General features: G+C 47.1%; 1 protein-coding gene across 2 annotated transcripts in view; it reads right to left on the minus strand.

Annotated features, from left to right (window-relative positions):
- si:dkey-100n23.5 (cyclic AMP receptor-like protein A) overlaps positions 1-16078 on the minus strand; it is a 73757-nt gene that overhangs the window by 23610 nt on the left and 34069 nt on the right. For both annotated transcript variants that reach the window (XM_050049138.1, XM_050049139.1), the window contains 2 exons: positions 13524-13571; positions 4506-4588 (listed from right to left, as the gene is read on the minus strand). In XM_050049138.1, coding sequence (XP_049905095.1) covers positions 4506-4588; positions 13524-13571 — 131 coding nt within the window. The remainder of the gene's footprint in view (positions 1-4505; positions 4589-13523; positions 13572-16078) is intronic.

Below are 16078 nucleotides of genomic sequence, written 5' to 3' on the forward strand. Positions count from 1 at the left end.
ATGTTGCACGTGCTACGCTTAATCACGGACGTGAACCAGCTCCTCTTGCTCCGCTGTCTCTGTGCTCGCAGCCATTTTCACACTGAGGCAGGTGCGATGACGTCATCGACGATAGGACGGTAGAGCGCAAATCTCTACCGTGGGCCAAATTTATATCATTTCTACCGTCTACCGCATATACCGTGCAGCCCTACGCAGACGTCTCTTCCTCTCTAAAATGAATTGATTTGATGAAATGAAAATGATTTAGACCGACAAAAACTTTGAATAAAGCAGTCTGACTTTTAAAAAATCTTTTTTTTCTGACACTTTTCAGCTCATCACTGAGGGACTCCTAACAACAGTAGCTGGTGTGAAAACATGAATGCCCCTCTCTAGAATCAGTGTTTACTTTGACTGTTCTGGGCTACTGTAGAAAGATGGCGGTGCAACATGGCAGACTCTGCAGACAAGGACCCAGCTCCCTATGTAGATATAAACAGCTCAATCAAAGGTAACGAACACACGTGATTTTTACTTTCAGGTGATTATACACTAAAGACAACATATTCATTATATTATATTCCATTTCTTCCCCTAAATCCTACACACTGCACCTTTAACGAGCTAGTGTATGAAATTATACTCATATTCAGCTAATCCTGACTTTGGTGGTGACCCCCCGGAGCCAAGTCATAGAAACCTGGAGAATCACTCCTGCAAAGATCAGAGATCAAAGCTGCACAAAAAGGAGAAGAGATGACAGTTTTGCCTCTGAATCAAATACCTGCAAGCTATATCAAGCTGCAAACTTATTTTAGTAAACACAGTAAATTGAATGTGAGGAGATAGATAAATAAAAAAGGCTCGCAGACAAATAAAGATGAGAGTTGGAACCTTGCATACTGCCTTTCAGCATCTGAGGAGCTCGCCGGTTCAAGTAAACAAAATACACCACAAAAGATATTAGGGTATACAGTAAAAACCACACACCAGCCTACACACGCCGAGGCACAAACACACACCCCTGCGCGCTGAATGCGAGATATTCCGAGAGGCGTAGAGGCGAGGAACGGAAGGAAGGGAGTGTAGAGAGGAAAGAGAAAGCAGGAGAGAAAGAGAGGGAGAGAGAAAGAGCGCATCCTGGGATGCAGAATGCCAAATACAGTGAGATAAGAGTTAATGTATCCCCCCCAGCCCCCTCTTCATCCCTCCCGTTTGGCTCTCTCTTTCTTCCTCCCTCCATCTATCCCTCCCTCCCTCCCTCCTACTCCTCCTCCGCCTCCTCCCCGTTTGCTTTGAGGGATGAATAATAACTGCTGCTCTGAGATTTCCTCCCTCGTTTTTCAAAGCGCAGAACGGAGATGGGGAAGGTCTGCCTGGCCGGGGTTGCGCGTGCGGGCTCGCACACACACAAAAGCGGAGACACGCACTGACGCACGCACTGGAGCACACACAGACGCGCGCACACACACCGTCTTGTTCTCGCTGCTCGCCTGGAGCAGGGAAATCAGATCTCCTCCAGAGAAAGGCGGGGGGGCTTAGGCGCTGTAGGGAGCCCATACAAAAAATCCCCTGCAAGCACGTATAGGCCTATACACACCACAAAACCCACACGCAGCATCGAGGGAAACCAAGAAAACTAGGAGGATGCGAGCTGCCTCCTGGAGCGACAGGGTGAACTCAAGGTTATAGACACATCACCGGTTCAAGCCCCGCCAACAGGGCCAATCCGTCCATGCTGAGGCACTGCTCTGCGGGGCACGTAACCCATGATTGCTCAAAGGCAACTGGCTCTCCTGCCATGTGCCTTGCTTTGGAGGTTTAAGAGAAAGCTTTAAAAAGAGGAGGGTGGGTGGGGACACTAAATGGGGATGCTGGTTTCTCCCTGCTTGGTGTCAAAAGGGGTAAAGGGAGGTAGGGGCTGTTTAAGGGGAGCGAAAAGTCCTCATGAAAGACGAGAAGGCTGTCCAGGAGGAGCACTTGCACATCAAGCCGCGACGCGCCACAGAAATCGGCGGCTAGGTTCCGAGGAGAGGGCTTATTTATGCAAACAGGCGTACAAGCGCGCACAGTAGGAATCTAGACAAGCCTTGTAAACAAACACACACCCACACCATAAAGCACACAGGGGAGGCGATGTGAGAAGCAGACTGTGAAAACTCTAGTCGTGCCCGGGCAGTGCTTCCACACACACACACACACACACACACACACACAATCACACACACGAGGAGCTGCGAGAGAGAGACTGAAGTGGTGGAGAGGGAGGGAAAAGAAGGACAAAGAGAGAAGGAGGAGAAGGAGGAGGGATAAGTGCGAAGGTGTGAGTGTCTGGTGCTACTTTTGTGTTGCCAAATGAGGGCAAGAGAATGAGCGAGAGAGAGATGTGTACGGTAAAGTGATGTATAATGACTCGTCAGTGCATGTGTGTGCGAGCGCGGGCGAGGAAAAAGTAGGAACGCTTTCCCATTTCAATTCGCAACAGCTGGTGTCGAATTAACACATTTACCAGTGTGCATTTGGAACAGATTAAAATTGTGTGTGGCGTGCGACTGTCTGTGTGTGTGTGTGTGTGTGTGTGTGTGTGTGCGTGCTTGTGTGTGTGGTAGCAGATGAGGGCCAAAAACAAGAGTGTGTTTGTGTGTGGGAGTGTCTGTGTATTAACGCAATGGATCAGGGCAGGGAGAAATGGCAGAGAGGGAGAGAGGGAAAGCAGCAGCAGGGAGGGATGTAGAGCTAGCAAGCGAAGGGGGGAGAGAAAGAGGGAGAGAAAGAGGGAGAGAAAGAGCTCTACCCGACGGCTTTAGCTGCTGCCCTGGGCCGTCTCTCTAAGCCCTGTTTAGGAGGCTTTGGAGCTCAGATAGAAATAATCCCCCACTCAGACACACACACACGCTAGGCATGCACACACACAAAAATAAAAAACGCACACACAGACACACGGGAAAATGCTCACAAACAGACGCACGCTAGACAAAAAAAAAAAAAGCACACACTCAAGTCGGGGTGGACAAAACAAGCACACACGCACACGCAGCAACAAGCAGCGACAGCACATTCGCCTTGACACGAAACCAACCACCCGCCTACACACACACACAACACACACACAGAGGCACGCACAGAAACACACACACTGAGGCTGTCTGCCGTGCGCTGCTTCCGCACGGCAGAGCACAGCGACATCAGCACGGCACCGTGACAAACACTTTACACACTCCAGCACTCAGCAGAGGGGAGGGAAAGGAAGGAGGGTGAGATGGAGGAAGAGGGGAGGAGGCGGAGGAGGATATGAGCCAGGGGGGAGGGAGGTGAGTGAGAAGGGGAAGGAGGGAGGGGAGGCTAACAAATTAATAGGAGCCGGAGATATATACAGCCAGCGCTGCTGAACGGGGGAGGTGGCAGCGGCGGCGGTGGTGGTGGTGGTGGTGGTGGAGGAGGAGGAGGAGGAGGAGGAGGACGAGAGAGCAATTCATTCCCGTTTTCTCCTCGTTCGCTCTCTGGAGAAAGGCAGAGCGGAGCGGAGCTGAGCGAGAGCGTGTTTGCTCAAGAGAAGGGGAGAGGAAGACAGAGAGAAAGAGAGGGCTTTGTGTGGCAGAGGAGAGGAAAAGTGGAGGAGGAGGTGGTGGTGGTGGGGAGGCGACATAAAAACACAGAAGGAGAAAGACAGAGCAAGGAAGTGTGGAAATAAAAGGGGGCTATAACAAAGACGATCTGAGCGTAAAAGGAGGAAGAGAGGAAGAGAAAGTGACATTAAGGGAAGGCAGGAAGGAGGGGAAGGGGGTTCGGAGTATGCACAGAGTGCAGTTTGTCATCTTCATCAGCCGACAGTTGGGGCACAGGAGGGAGGAGGAGGAGGAGGGGAGTGGAATGGATGGAGAGGTGAAGGAGGAGGAGGAGAGGGCGAGGTGAGGGGAAGAGAAGGGAAGGGGGGATGGGCGGTGTTTAAGCGGAGCCTTTGAGAGATGTTGACCCTGTAATTGACCTGTGTCTCCGCCTACATCGCCGTGGCGACAAGCAGAGCCGCTGCAGCTAATCACTTAGTAACCCTGACCTGTCAATCACACCGGGGAGGGTGGGAGGGAGGGAAGGGAAGGAAGGGAGCAGTAGCAAATGAAAGAAAGAAAGAGGGAGACGGACGGTGAGGAAGGGAGTGAAGGAGTAATAACAGCACTGGGGTTATCATTTACTGGACCACCCGCCTCCTTCCACCAACCCTCAGCCCAACGAAGCCCTGGTTTTAAAAAAGCCAATAAAATGCTCAATGCCTCCAACACACACACACACACACACACACACACACACACAATCTCCTTTAGTGCTCGTGCTGCTACAGAGAGCGCGAGGCTTTCTCGGAGTTCAGATAAGAGAGAGCAAGAGATGAGGACGGGAAAGGCAGAGTGGCGAGGAGGGGGAGGGAGGGAGAGGGTGACGGGCTGAGAAGAGATAAGATAGCAGAGTGAACATGCAAATAAAACAACAGAGCGCAGAGTTTATGTGCCGTGTAAGTGTGTGTGTGTTACCTGTTGATGAGGGGGAAGATGGACACCAGGAGGTAAACGGAGGGGTACCACTTCAACGGCTTGATCTCCTCAGCCAAGGAAACCTGGAGGGGGAGAGGGGAGGAAAAAAGAGACTACTGACCCATGTAGAGAAACTGAATTGCTCACATTAACACTCTCAAACACACACACACACACACACACACACACACACACACACAAAGTCCGTGTTGTAACTGCAAGATCAGTGCACCGAGGCAAACAACAAAGGCCAATTAAACCCTAATAAAATATTAACCTGCTGATAATACGCAATATCCACACACAGTTATGAGAAGAAACGGGGATTCCAATTAAACGGGAGAGCCAATACTTCTTTTTTGCCCTAATGTGAACGGGGGATGAATTCAATATCTCGTGGACAAGCAGACAAGCAAGGCAGCAAGACAGAGAGATGCGGCAGCAGCAGCTAAAAGTCGAGGAGGGGGAGAGCCTGGCGGTGGAGAGCTTTTACAAGCCGTTATCTAATTCCCCGGAGAGGAGGACTCTTGCGCCCGGAAGAGGCTGAGAAGCGCGGCCCCTGGATCGATTTTCTGCGCTGTGCTGTTTTTCCTCCCCTCCTCCTCCTCCTCCTCCTCCTCCTCGTCCTCCCTCTCAACCACCACCACCCCCCCTTAGGCTAGGACGCAGTAGCAGCGCAAAGCCTCCCTCTCTTTCTCTTTTTCTCTCACACTCACACACACACACAGTCGGAGCCAGGAGGCAGGCCCACAAGCTCTGGTCTCTACCCCCACATGCTGGAAATTAATTACTCACCAGAAAGACCCCGAGGCGTGCAAGCTCTAACGCAGGCATTTTAAACAATTCAAATGAAAATCACGAGAGCCCCCCGGTGGTATTTTATCTTATGTGTGTGTGTGCGAGCGGAGGGGAGGAGGGGGCATTGGATATAAGAGCCAAGTTTCCACCGTGTAACGTATGCTGGCTGTATGTGATCAACTGAGGGGAAGACCGGTCTGTAACAGCATAAACCCAAAGGCAAACATTAAGCTTAGCCCTATTAATGTCTATCGTGATGGGAAGCTCTGACATCACCGGCCATGTCGAGCTCTGCCTGTTGTCATCTGAAGTGTGTGTGTGTGCGTGTGTGCATGGGATGAATGTGTCATTAGGAGAAAGGAAAAGGGCAAGCCAGGAGCCTGACGGATGCTAAGTGGAAAAGGAGATTTGCGGGTGTATGAGGCATTGTGGGTCTATTTCTCAGGGGGGGGAAAAGGTTCCAGAAATTGGGTTTGAAAGAATACACGGAGCCAGTAATCTCAGATAAAATTTAGGTGAGGTGTAGAGGCAGGCATTTGAGGAATTTCAATGCGCAAGAGACAGGATGTGGAATAGGAGGAGGAGGAGGAGGAGGAAGAGCCCGGCTAAAGAGCCTGGTGTTTTTAATCACAGTCCTCCCGTGTCAGAGGCCCCTGCGCTGCTCGGGAAGCAGAGGGGAATGAAACCGTAATTATGTGCGGCGGGCGCAGCGGTCCCGACGTTAATGACGCACGCTAGATTACAGACGGTTATCAGGGAGCAACCCGTCCCCTTCACCACCCACTGCACTCACCCTCGCTTGCGGAGAGGAAAGAGAGAAAAAAAAAACCCTGCGCTAAAAATAACAGCATCAGGTTTTCCCAAATGCACTTGAACATCAAATTCAAGGACTTTTCAAAAAGGTCTTTTCAGAGTGAAAATCAAGGACTAAAACTTGTTTAAAATTTCAATAAGAAATGTTTTTCATGCATGTTTTTGCTGCAGTATTAAGACAAATACCCATCACAGGGTTTTTTTCTTCATGATGAGAGTGTATTTGTAATTTATACTGTGAGGCTATGTTTGTTTTACTGCTGCAACTTTCAGTCTCAACATTTAAAAGGTCCAGTGTGCAGGATTTAGGAGGATATGCTGGCAGAAATGGAATACAATAAGTTGGTTTTCTTTAGTGTATAATCACCTGAAAGTAAGAATCATCACGTAGTTGTTACCTTAGGATGAGCCATTTATATCTAGATAGGGAGCAGGTCCTCTTCCACGGCGTCTGCCATGTTGCACCACCATGTTTCTACAGTAGCCCAGAACATGCAAACCATACACTGGTTCTAGACAGGGCCATTCACATTTTCGCATCGACCACTGTAGAGAGTTCCCTCCGTAATGAGCTGAATAGCGTGATTTTTTTAAAAGTGAAACTGCTTTATTCAGTGTTTTTACCGGTTTAAATCCCAGAGAGGAAGATTAGAGAGGAAGAGATATCTGTGGATATTTCAGCTCTCTGTTAAAAACCTCCCTAACGTCTGGATCTGCGGTTACCATAGAAAAAAGGTGAGCAGGCATTAGCAGTTGCTGAGCTAGCGGCCTGTCTGCAACAAGCAAAACAGCATCAGAGAAACATTTGCCCCTTTTACACTGCCGGTTCAAGGCAGGAATTTCGGGCCAATATTTTGCCTCGGGCTCTCTATAAATGGTACGATCTCGGAATGGGGGGGTCAGAGTTGACACACTTTGAAGCCTGCAGTGGAGGTTGTAACCGAGGTAAATTGATGTCTGTGTAAAAGGGGCAGCCGGCAGGACAGGATCATGATGGGGACGGGTGTGACCCACCATTGGGTGCTTTAAGAAGTTAATAGTAGTTAGCAGCTAACTCAAAGAAGAAAAGCAGCCAAAAATGTCCACAAATTGGGAAAACACTGAGGTCTGGGAGCTCCTTACACTCAGAGCAGAGGAAGAGCTCAGCCGCTATTTACCAGGGACAATAACTGGTTGCTATTGTCATGTTAATACCACTTATATTGTTTGAAGAAATGCTGCGGATCCGTCTAGAGGCCGACGCTGATGTGTTACATGTCAGGCCCATCACACGTCCTTTGCTTCTGTGATGCTGGCATGATGTCTAAGATCACACACTGGGGCAGCATGATGCCGCCCTTGCTTGGTTCTGTGTAAAAATGCAAAGGCAGCATAAAGAAGGGACTCTGCAGTGGCGCTATAGCATGATCACTGTATAAAAAGGGCTACTGATTTGTAACTTAAAATTGACTTGTTTAGTGTTTTTACTGATTTTAATCACCTGGTCCGTTTGTGTTAGAGAGGAACGGACCTCTGCGGATAACTTGGCTCCCAGTAAAAAAAAAACCTGAACAATGAGCACAAAGGGAATCCCAACCACGAGTTAACCCTCGGCCCATGGGAGAAGTTTCAGCTGGTTGCAATCTGCAATCCTTACCGCTAGATGCCACTAAATCCTACACACTGCTCCTTTAAGCCCTCTTGGATGAGAAGTGTCTGAAGAAAAAGAAAAATGGATATCTAAACATCTACAATATCATGACAGCTAAGCAAACTCAGGGAGATACAATTGAAAGCTCCAGAACGGCTAGAAAATGGCACTTTTGGTGAGACTGTTCTGACGACTAGAGTGCCATATTTTAATTATTTTCTTTAATTCTTTCTTCAAATACTTTGGCTGCTAATTTGTTTTTCTTGAACGCAGAAACAAAGATTTTCAGGGACAGCTGAAACCCAAAAGCATCCTGTCAAGAAACCAGGAGTAATGCAGAGGGCTCAAAGCAACACTCTTTACGGCAGCCGGGGAGTCGATCCCTACAAAAGGAGGTGTATGTGTTTTGTCAAAGCCACGTGTCGCACTTGAGAGCCCTCGAGAGCCCTTGAGAGACAAACCCAACTGTCCTTGCAGCTTAGTCATAGTTAGGATGTTCTTCAGGATGTTGGCGACATGTGAAAAGTAAAATTTGCCACTTCAATAAGGATACAGAAGTAACACTCACCAAAAAAAACAAGGTTGTGAATGCGGGCACACACACATATTCAGACACACGAGTAGACACATTGCATTGTGACTCAAGGCAAAGCTTGTGTGGATCAGTAAACAAACACCCGGGGAAGATAACGAACAAGCAGCTCGCTGTTTGCTCAGCCAGCTTTGTTGCTACCCGACGGGACTGAGCTGCTGTGTGTGCAGTTGTGCAAATGTGTTTAAAGGTGTGTGTGTGTGTGTGTGTGTGTGTGTGTGTGTGTGTGTGTGTGTGTGTCTGTGTGTGTGTGAGAGTGTGCACGGCCTGACTTAAACACCCTCTTCTGAATATCCTCCTGCTGACCTGTGCTGCTGCAAGACCTTGTGGCGCTCGTTTGTGTGTGTGTACTCATGCATGACCACAAACAAATTGCTCGGGACACACAGAGATGTGTCACAACCATGTGACTGACGGCCCTGATAACTGCCAACGCTAGTTATGTACGTCATCACTCCAGCCAGATACACACACACGCACGCACACACACACACGCACTGATAGCGAGGCAGGGGGATGGTGCCAGGCTGAGTCAGACAGAGAGGGAGAGGAAAAAGATCAAGAATGGCGAACGCAGGAAACTACAGGCGTGAACACAAAACATGAGAAGCGATCATGTGTGTGTGTGACACAGTTACAGAGAACATGTGAGGCGCAGAAGGAGGGAGATGTGGCGAAGTGAATGCAAATAACCAGAGCCAGCGGTCTTCAGACACCCAGCAGGATTCGCTTTCTCTAGTTTACACCTGCTGCTACACACACACACACACACACACACACACACACACACACACACACACACGCACACACATACACACACACATATGAGCCAGAGCTCGCTGGCTTGGCAAGCACAATCGGGGAGGCTGTTGTTGTTGTTTTAAAGCATCGCAGCGCGTGCATAAACTCTCATAAATATTCATGTCCATGAACCTGGCTTGCTGCTTTATTCATGCTGGGTATGAGTACAAGAGTGAGAGAGACGGAGGGAGGGAGTGAGTGAAAGAGAGAAAACGAAAGAGAGGGGGAAAAAGAGAGCACGAGCAAAGAGAGAAAAACAGATGGAAATGAGGAGAGTGACTGGGAAAGAGAAATACGAGGAAACGGAGAGTGTGATAAAAACCACTGCTAACTTATTTACACTCTGCGCTACACATAGCAATTAGCCCACATCAACAGCGTGTGTGTAAGTTGCTGCCACACATTCATGCACACACACACGTCACTTGTGAGGGTTACGCCAGTTCAGTGTGNATCCTGTCTCACACACACACACACACACACACACACACACACACACACACACACACACACACACACACACCTTACCCTGCGGGGTGGAGGTGTGACAACAGCAGAGAGACAGTGGAAGGAGGGGTGAGGTAAGGAAAAGCAAGACAACGAGTGACTGCTGCTTTTAACTTTTCATGAGTAGCGCTGTGACACTGACCACCTCTGTGGAGGATTTTAAGGCTTTACATTTTAATGACTCGGCGTCTCCATAGTTATGCATGATGTGTGGGCAGCTGAGGGGTTTAGTGTCTTGTTGGAGGACACTTCAACAAGATGCAGCGTCTGTAGCCGGCAGGCCAGATGAAATGATATAGTCCGAGAGAAGAAACATTTTCCAGTGCGAGCATTTTACCAGCAATCCATTATTTAATTTAAAGGGGCACTCCAGCAATTCAGTGGTGCACTTCCATAAAGTTATGGGACTCACAAGAGACACGTTTCAAAAGAATATTTAAATCAAAACAGGAAAGGCCAAAACATTTTTTAGTGAAGCACTGAAAAGCCATTCTACATTTCCCACAATGCAACCAATAACATTGTTTTGTTAGAACCCTCTTGCCCTGTTTCGACAGGCTGAGCATTACCCCCCATGACTGAGGCTCCATCCAATACACTTTTACTTTAAAATGCGTAACTATTGCTACATTTATACCAAGTGTCCACATTATTTAATCATTGGAACCCAAAATCGTAGACATTTGAAAAGCTGTTGACCCTGTCTTGATTCTAAAAATTCTGGGGTTGCATTTTAGTCTGGACGAGCGGAAACGTAGACGTAGACATAGAAATGTTTGCTTCCCAATTGGGTCTTATCAGTCACAATGTGTCAAGCCAAGACATTAAAGCTAGGCCTAACTTACATACCTTTTGAGAATTTAACCTTCTTGTGTGGGTACACCTTTCCCATTGACATGGCATCCTCCAGCAATGGATAATACTAAATGATGGATAATCTAATATGTCACCATATTTGCTTTGCTTTGTTTTCTGTTTTCCGCCTCCTTGACCACCTTATAATCATGTGTTACTTTGAGTAGCAGTTCCACCTCATCGTTGGTCCAAGCAAAGAAATTGCTGGTTTTACTTTTCGCCGTTTCGCATTCCCAGTGTTCGTGAATGGTAATGTGAAATGCATTTTCAGCCATGTTATATGGACCATAGACTGTATATAAAAGGTGGACGCCATGAAAGCTCCCTAAAAGTGAAGCTAAAACATCTCCATCGCCCAATGGTGGCTGGCCTCAGTACCAGCCCCTCAAAGTTAGCATACAGGACATGGGTTAAACTAAAACCTCAAAGTACTCATCAAATTAATTTTTCCCAAAGATGGTTCCTGCCATGTAAAGTAGTTCTTCTCACACTGATGCATGCTCAAGTGTTCATTTTTCTTATAAGTTTGGTTTTAATTAGTTATTTGCTGCTTTAAAAAGGGGGTTTGATGTCATGATTGACAGCTAAAGGCCCGAACATACTCGGGCGGAACGTACGCGGAACAGACTCCACGGAGGTCCGCGCGGACTCAAAGCGGACGTCCGCAAGCCCTGTGCACGCAAAGCTCAGATTTTACGACCGCGCGGACTCCGCTCCGCGCACCAGTGACTGCTCAGCATGTATTTGTCACATCGCGGGGATTTTTCACGGACATTTTTACAGGAAACTACAACGCGGAAGTGCGCTCGACTACGGAAGCCCGAATGACTACGGACATTCCTTGCGTAGTCCGTTCCGCATACGTTCCGCCCGAGTATGTTCGGGCCTTTAGTGTGCCAATCAGCGTGCTCACAGTCAGTGGGGTTGTTCAATATTGATAAAACGCTCTTTCAAAATTAAAATGTATTAGTGTGGATGTGGCCTAAAATAACCTTTAACCTTTAAACTGCCAATATACTCCATCAGAAGAGCTTGTCAGATGGTCACATCGCCTATCTCCTGTCAGATTAAGAGGGGGGAGCTGTGTCCAACCATTTCTGCAACTCTCCGACAATCTAACATTCACGCTGTCCTTTTTCGTGTGCACAACCACGTACAACACTGTGAATGCCTTCCAGGATAGAATGTCTGAAAATGAATCCCATTTTTCAACGATATCATGTCTCCATCCTCTCTTTGATGGCTTCAGCTCAAGTATAAACACTGCTGATATTCCATCATGGTCAGACAACACATCTTATGAACAGGTTCTGTTCGAGCACAAGGTTGCATTCACACCAAATCAGGCGTTGCAGCGATTAGCAGCAAGGTTGTGCGAAGGTGTGTCACTTAAATGACCTATATGTGGGGGAGTGAAGGGTGGAGACCAACTCTAGAAAGCCAATCTCCCAATCTTGGCGACTGCTTATCTGTCTTTGTTTATGTTGGCTTTAAAAATCTGGAGAATTTTTGTTGATTATCATTGCTGTCGAATCTCTTCTGCCACAAAACATGTATGTACACACAAATAAAGGGAGTGCTCTCCTTTGTAGGACAGTAAACAAGAGATTCTGATACATACTTTGTTTTTTCTATTACTCACTTAATATTTAATGACAGAAAGAGACTGTAGCCCCTTTTACTCGCCTTTAAGCCGGCAGCGGAGGTAGTTACATCGCCGAAATGATATCTGTATAAGAGGGACAGTCGGCAGGATGAGATCATGGGTGATACGGGTGTGACATTTTAGCCACCCACAGCCTGGAGATTCTAAAATTAGCTAATAGCAGTTAGCAGCTAACTAACAGAGGAGCAGCAGCCGAAAATGCCCGCAAATTGGGAAAACAATGAGGTTCGGGAGCTCCATACCCTCTGAGCAGAGGTGGAGATCAGTCGCTAAATAACAAGGACGGTAAATGATTGTTATTGTCATTTTAAAGCCTTTGTTAATGTTTATAAAGTGCTGCTGATGCATCTGTTATGTCACACTAGAGGCTGATGCTGTTGGGTTACATGTCACTCCCCCAGCCCTCTTTTGCTTCCTCAAGTTACACACTGGAGCGGCAGGATGCTACCATCATTTGGTTCTGTGTAAAAATGCAAAAGCAGCATAAAGAGGACATAGCAGCTCCCCCTGGGCCCCACCACTGTAACCTAGACACACTAAACACATTAAAATGAATGGGAGTGCCGTTTTCGCCTCAACACTGGATTTGGTGTGAATGCAGCCTAAAACATTCATGCCACGATTAGCCAGCTGTGTGGAGTTGAGAAAGGAGCCAGGGTTTGGACTTTACTTTCAAGCTCTGTTTTTTCATCCTTACACAACTCTTTCTGTCACTTTTCATGTGAACAACCAAGTGCAACACTGTGAATGCGTTCCAGGAGAGACTGTCTGAAAATGTGCAGCATTTTTAAATGATATCATGTCTCCTTCCTCTCTTTGACAGCCTGCTTTTGAAACCGCCTTCCAGTGTAGTTGTCGGGCTCAGGTAAAAACACTTTTGATATCTGTCGTGGTCCAGCAACACGTTTTATGAGCTAGTTCTTTATGAGCATAACCCGACACAAGTAATATCAGTGGAGAACCCCTTTAAGCTAAGAGGAAAAATGCATCATCATTTACAAAAGTAATATGAATTAATTACAATTAATTTTCTTGCTCTGTTTCTCAATCTGACTTCTTGAGGTATTCATATATTTAAGCTTTTCCCCTTCTGTTTCAGTAAGGTCAGGAGCAGAATGGAGAGGCTCAACATGTATAAGTGTGCACCCACATTTAAATATACACACACACAGGCACACACATAGTGATAAGTGTAGGAGTCACGAGGTCAAATTGCTCCCTGCTGTTTGACACCTACCCAGCATGACCACAAAAGCTAATCCTGCACACACTCTAATCCTCACGCTCCGTGTGCAAGCGTGTATACAATATGTGTGAGTGTGTGTTGAGAAATGTGATGGTCAGACAGGCCGTTACCTTTCGTCTCTCCCTCTCTGGGTTGAAGGTTCCCAACCATGACTGCATCTGTGCAGAAAAGACACAAAATGGAAAGGTCAGGGCAGTTACTTTGGCCAACAGCAACAACAACAACAACAAAAAAACAGCAGAATAGTGGTGTGTTCATTTAAATGTTTTTTCCTAGAGAGGAGTGGCCTTAGGTTTAGAGGCGAGTTCCTGCAGTGACAAGCTGGAACAAATGTCACATTGGCTATCACACCAACGCAAAATTCTTATCCATCCCTGCAAAATTGCCTAATTCACAGCAGAGTGCTGAGCCTAGAGGCAGAGGGGAGCACTTAGACAGCTCCCAGCATTTCACAAAAAAGAGGGAACTGATCAGCTTCAACGCACACAATATGACACGAGGAAGAAGAAGAAGAAGAAAAGGCAATGGGTGTAGAGAAAGGGGAGACGTTTTTTTTGAAGAAGTGTTAAAAGAAAAAGGAAAAAGTGGAGCAAACATGGCAGATCTGAGATCTCCAGAGAGAATGTGGGAATACTTTTCGCTCTTCCTCTGTCTCCTCTCTCGGGGGAATGCAGGGAAAATGTCAACAGACACGCGCAGGAAAACACACACGCACACACATTCACATGCACACACACTCCCATGCGCAAGACTGGGATTTGTAATGGTGGGACAGGGGGCGGGGGGCCGTAGGAAACCAGAAGGTTTATGTAACCCAAGACATCACAGACAAATCTCTGGAGGCCCAGTGTGAGCCTCGCACACACGCACAAAGAGGCTGCGTGAGCGATGCGCACTAACAGCTCCTCTGTTCTGCAATTTATTAACTCAATGTTGCCATGGTTTCTCGGCGCTGACGTGATTGTCATTGTAAATCTATGTGTGGCCATGGTGTGTTTGTGGAGTGCAAGAACGGAAAAAAAACAACAGCCATTTGGTCATTAGACTGAACTTGTTCCAGAGCACCACCATCCATCAAAATCAGCAAATACTGATAATAAGTGGAATATCATTAGGCTTCAGCCAGGTCTCCGGTGTGCTGCTTTTGTTGCAAGTCTCTTTAAGCCGCGCCACGGAAAGTCGAACAATTCAGCCAGTTAAGTGTTGAGGCGTGAGGCTTAAGAGGGAAGGAGTGGGCATGTACAAATCACATCCATAAAACAAACACACCACCACACTCCCAGACCTTTCTGTCTGGCCTGATAATGACTCATTAGCTTTCAAATCCCTCCAGTTAGTATGAGCTCACACAGTCACTCAGACTGTGTCCGTGTTTTTCTAAATAATCCTGTTGTAAACGACTTGGACTTGGTAAACTTAATGAGCTATGGAGTCGCTTTCACCCACGATCCTCCCTCTCTCTCCCCCGTCTGTCTCTGGAAAGCGGAAAAACTTCCCCGTCCGGCTAACATCCCACCTCTCTTCACTCAGCCTCCTCGTCTTTATCCCTTTCCCCGATGCGTCGCCACCTACCCTGCTTTCAAAGCTTTTGAAATTCTTTCAAGTGAGACAGCCTGCAGCTGAAAAGAGATAAGGCTTGAGCTCTTCATAAATATGATAGAGAAAGCAAAACGGCAGAGTGAAGGGGGAGAGAGACATAGAGGCGGAAAGGGAAAACGAACAGGGGGGGGAGAGAGAGACAGAAAGAGAGACAGACGGAGGTGGAAGGAAAAGAGGAAAAACAAGAAAGGTGGAAAACAGAGATACAGAGAGAGACAGGAGGTTGCGGGAGAGACAGCTGAATACTGTGAGCTGAATGAGTTATGAGATGCTGGATGCAAACCAGCTACATTCAATTCATTCTCTTTATCACAGTCATGATAAAGAGCGCTGTAGTCTCTTTTCCCTTCCCTTCAGCTACCTGCTGTCTGTCTCCGAAGCCGCCTGTCTGCAGCCCAGCTATCTTTAAAATCTGTCTCAGAATCCCATTGCTCACTCTGCCACCCAAACAAAGAATGCCGCCATTAACGATGACAATTTATTATGAGTCTGATGTGGTTTTAACCTGATTCCCTCTCACCGTGTTTTTGTATTTGATGAATAACATCAGAAACCCACAAACATTTTGCTGTGACACATGTCTGCCACCACCTTTCCACTGGCAGTGCAGCCACACTGTGTCGTCAGATCAGGGGAATGAAAGCTATGCGAACTGCGTGGAATGCTGCCTCTGGGCTCCGACTGCACCCTTACAATGGAAAATCACACAGAGCTGACATGGGGAGGAGATCAACTAAGTGGTAAACCAATTAATCGACTGATCACCTAAACAAATTGACTGTTAAGAGTGGAGTACGCTCATCACACAAGTACAGGAATCCCCTGGTGACATTCTCAGATAACTTGTTTGTCCAACCAACGATCCACAAAAACTTGAGGTGATCAATTTACAGTCACTTAAAACAGAGAAAAGAAGCTGGAACAAGTGCATGGTGTAATTATTAATTAAAGCCACTATGTATAGAGATAGACTTTGCATCTCTGACTTTGATGTCTCTCTGTAATAAGAAAAATCTGTGCTGTCTTCACACAAATAGTTATGTGACCTGAATATTTAGCAGCTTTA

This window comes from Epinephelus moara, chromosome 7, assembly GCF_006386435.1.
Source record: "Epinephelus moara isolate mb chromosome 7, YSFRI_EMoa_1.0, whole genome shotgun sequence".
Classification (NCBI taxonomy): domain Eukaryota; kingdom Metazoa; phylum Chordata; class Actinopteri; order Perciformes; family Serranidae; genus Epinephelus; species Epinephelus moara.